The sequence below is a fragment of the Coregonus lavaretus genome, assembly GCF_964263955.1.
Source record: "Coregonus lavaretus genome assembly, chromosome: 38".
Lineage (NCBI taxonomy): Eukaryota > Metazoa > Chordata > Actinopteri > Salmoniformes > Salmonidae > Coregonus > Coregonus lavaretus.
This window is the reverse complement of record NC_140025.1, coordinates 5,513,985-5,517,288: the sequence shown is the minus strand read 5'-3', so window position 1 is coordinate 5,517,288 and position 3,304 is coordinate 5,513,985. Positions and strand designations below refer to the sequence as shown.

The following is a 3,304-nucleotide window of genomic DNA, read 5'->3' as shown; positions in this document are numbered from 1 at the left end:
ATCAGAAACTGGTGATGATTTATGAAGTCATTGATTTTTGTTGCTGAACTTTAAACTAAGATTATCTTGCTGCACTGTAAAAAGTTTTGGCTTTAAAAATAGTTATTTTTGTATTGTCATTAATTCACCCTCTGTCTCTGTAGCTTTTTAGAAATGGGACAAAGCTTAGAGGATTGTCAGCAGCACTACACATATTTACAAAGCAGTCATCTTTGACCTCTAATCTGACTGTTAAAACCAAAGCATCTAATCCATTAAACCAAAGTATCAGGGAACATACGGTTTACAATTTAAGACAAACTTGTACAGGGGCTAATTTAATTTAAAGGGAACTTTGTCAGTTTGCTTTATTGCCCTTTGTTTACATTAAGATATGTACATCAGACAAAATGTGGACATCATTCCCCTAAAAAAGACAAACGTGACAACATACAGATAACTCTGTCCAATGGAACACACCTTAACCTGGAAGTACAAGCAGTCACAGCTTCCTTCATAGATCAAACTGTATGTTATGCAGTCTATGGGTCAAACACTGTAGAGATATCCTATCATGCAGCACTTCATGTCATGAGTTTCAGGTGTAAACAGATATACAGGTAAATAACCACAGTCCTTTGCCAAAGGAATTATGAGGGAAAATGGAATGACCATACCATACAAATTACAAACAAGCTGAATAAAGACAACCAAATACCAGGTTACAATCAAATTCTGTTTAAAATAGCAATTCCTATGTACTGCATGTCCCATCAAACAATCAATTAACAGTTGTAACAAATTCTATTCTCCAGATTAATAATTCTGCCCAGATTTGAGATAAAAAAAATAAAGATTTTTAAAGAACATTGTGCCAATTTGCAACAGGAAGAATTGCCTTTGGCAGACTTCAATGTCACTGTCTAACCATCACAATGCCATTACAACATGATCAGACCACAATAAATTGAACAGTTTCTTCAGGGTAGTGATTGGCTTGCAGGTAGTAACAAATACTGCACAATACTGTCATAAGTCTGTCTGCATGACAGGAGCACACCTAACAAATACATTAATCTTGCTTCCTAGTAATAGTCTCCATCTGATTTGAGGAACCACAAACATGAATATTACAACAGAATTACATTAGCTATATTGCAGGAAGAGCTTTATAACAGAAAAGAGACAGTCCACTACTATGTGTTACCCATCAAATGTCAACATTTCATGTAGGTGGCTGAGGTTGTAGCTCAGGTGTAGAATAACACAAAGTGACCTAAAATAACCACCTTGTAGCGTTATAAATACTGTGAAATCTGAGTGGTTAAAAATACAAATAATACAGTATGAATTTTAATGTTTTAAATGCTAGCAGGTGAGGTGCACATTAGCTGGCTGTCATTTACCTGCATTACATGAGAAACAGAGCGCCACCCAACTTCTCATCTTCAATCACCTGAATACAGAGCTGTATATTTAATATTTTTCAGAACAATGAATACAACAATAACACGGAATCTGTATCATGTGTGCATTTTACATTTCAACTAGAAAACAACTTCAACTGATGTTGGTCTGAGTGAGTGCAGGCTAGTGCTCTGTGTACACAGACTCAGATGTCACTGTGAAGTTAAACGCTTTCCATGTTAAAAGTGACATCAATGTGATGTATTGTGTTGGTCCATTAAACAACATGTGCTTTGAGGGCTGAGGTCCGATGGAAGCAACAAGTGGCCATGTGATGCGTACTCATACATACTGTACATTCAAGATGGCGTCTTGTTATTAGACATGCTTCATGTTTAAGGTGAGTCTCACTTGGATTTTAACGTTTCAGTTTCTCTTCATAGACTTCCATTTCACTACCAGAGACGGGCGACAATTGAGGCATCTCTGCCACTACTATAGCGTGAATAGTAAATAGCCAGTCATATTCACAACAGTCCACGATCAGGCTAAAACTTCACTGGCTCTGCCAGCATCACAGTAAGCTCCTATTCCAGACGGCTCAAGAAGCAGGTTCCTTCATTCAGGGGCTAAGGTGTTACAAAGGCTATGGACAGATAAACTGGCCAAAACTGTTTTACAACACCTTGGGCTTACAGAGGTCAACCTGACCTGTATGAGCCTGATGATGCGGTCACCAGTGGGCAGTGGTTAGAGCGGGGAGCTTTGTAGTGTGTGTGTTTACGTATGTGTGTGTGTGTGTGTGTGTGTGTAAGCACATGCGTCAGTGTATGTGTAAGGGGGAAGGGGTCCTGCTACGGGGGAGCAGATGGACAGTCAGCAGCCTGTCTGTCAGTCATCGTGACCCTCCTGTGACGACCCAGACACAGCATCACTCCAAACCTCCGATCCCTGCCCTCTAATTGGCTGACTGCCACTTTACACTGAGAGCTGCTGCAGGATACAGTACAGAGACTCTTTGTGGTTCTTATGTGGTCTTCTCATGCTGGATCTGATAGTAACACGCCTGACAGACAGAGGGAAATAAGATGAATATATTATACAGGTAATTACAGCTTCATTTATTCCCTATGAAGCAGTGCGTGTAACCATGCATCGATCACATGAATATGTTATAAGTATTTGAATAAGTTATGAGTTTCTCGTGTGTTTGTCTGTGTGTGCGCATTTGGATGGTATCTGCCATAGAATGTATGCTATAGGTGAGTGTGTGTACCTTGAGTGTGGTAAACATGATGCCGTGTTCTCCATGCTGTACACAGGGGTCCATCAGGTCCTCGATCAGACTCACCTCTGACCCCAGGTTCCTGATCCTGAAGAGAAACACAGCCTTGGTTAACACACGACACACACACACATATAAATTGATTTGTAGTTCTGATTCTAATTGGAGAAAAATCATGGATGTCCGTGCATCTCTGAGGAGCATAGAGACGTGTGGGTTCATCAACTCACCGGGCGCGCAGCACCACGTAGAGGAACACAGGAAACAGGTCATCCATGGACCACAGGAAGTTATCCTTCAGAGATGACATCACTTCCTTGGTGATCTCCTCGAAGGTCAGCTGGATCACCTGCAGCTTGTCGGATGGGGTGAACGTTGTGCTGAAAACAAAGAAACGGCCTTAATACACATCAGCCACATATAACTACAATATCATAACTTAAAGAGTGCATGAGACTCATTCATTCATGACGATATAGATCTGCTCTGGATAAAGCCTACCTGATCTGCTGTAAGGTCTCCGTTGCTGAGGCAAAACAGGCATCTTTTGTGCTGGATACAACCTAGAAAGAGGAGAGAGATGGTCAGTAAGGACAGTCTAACATGTACTTGGTGTAACATATTTCACCCACA

The 3,304-nt window shown here is 40.7% G+C and overlaps 1 protein-coding gene across 13 annotated transcripts in view; it reads right to left on the bottom strand.

The window, feature by feature from the left end:
- Positions 1-316: 316 nt before the first annotated feature.
- als2b (alsin Rho guanine nucleotide exchange factor ALS2 b) overlaps positions 317-3,304 on the bottom strand; it is a 17,936-nt gene continuing 14,948 nt past the window's right edge. For 6 of the 13 annotated variants that reach the window (XM_084155412.1, XM_084155419.1, XM_084155418.1 and 3 more), the window contains 3 exons: positions 3,173-3,234; positions 2,902-3,051; positions 2,478-2,759 (listed from right to left, as the gene is read on the bottom strand). In XM_084155412.1, the coding sequence (XP_084011538.1) occupies positions 2,546-2,759; positions 2,902-3,051; positions 3,173-3,234 (426 nt within the window). In that variant the 3' untranslated portion in view covers positions 2,478-2,545. Of the gene's footprint in view, positions 2,453-2,477; positions 2,760-2,901; positions 3,052-3,172; positions 3,235-3,304 lie in introns of those variants that run through there. The other 7 variants (XM_084155423.1, XM_084155413.1, XM_084155414.1 and 4 more) reach the window with 2 other exon arrangements.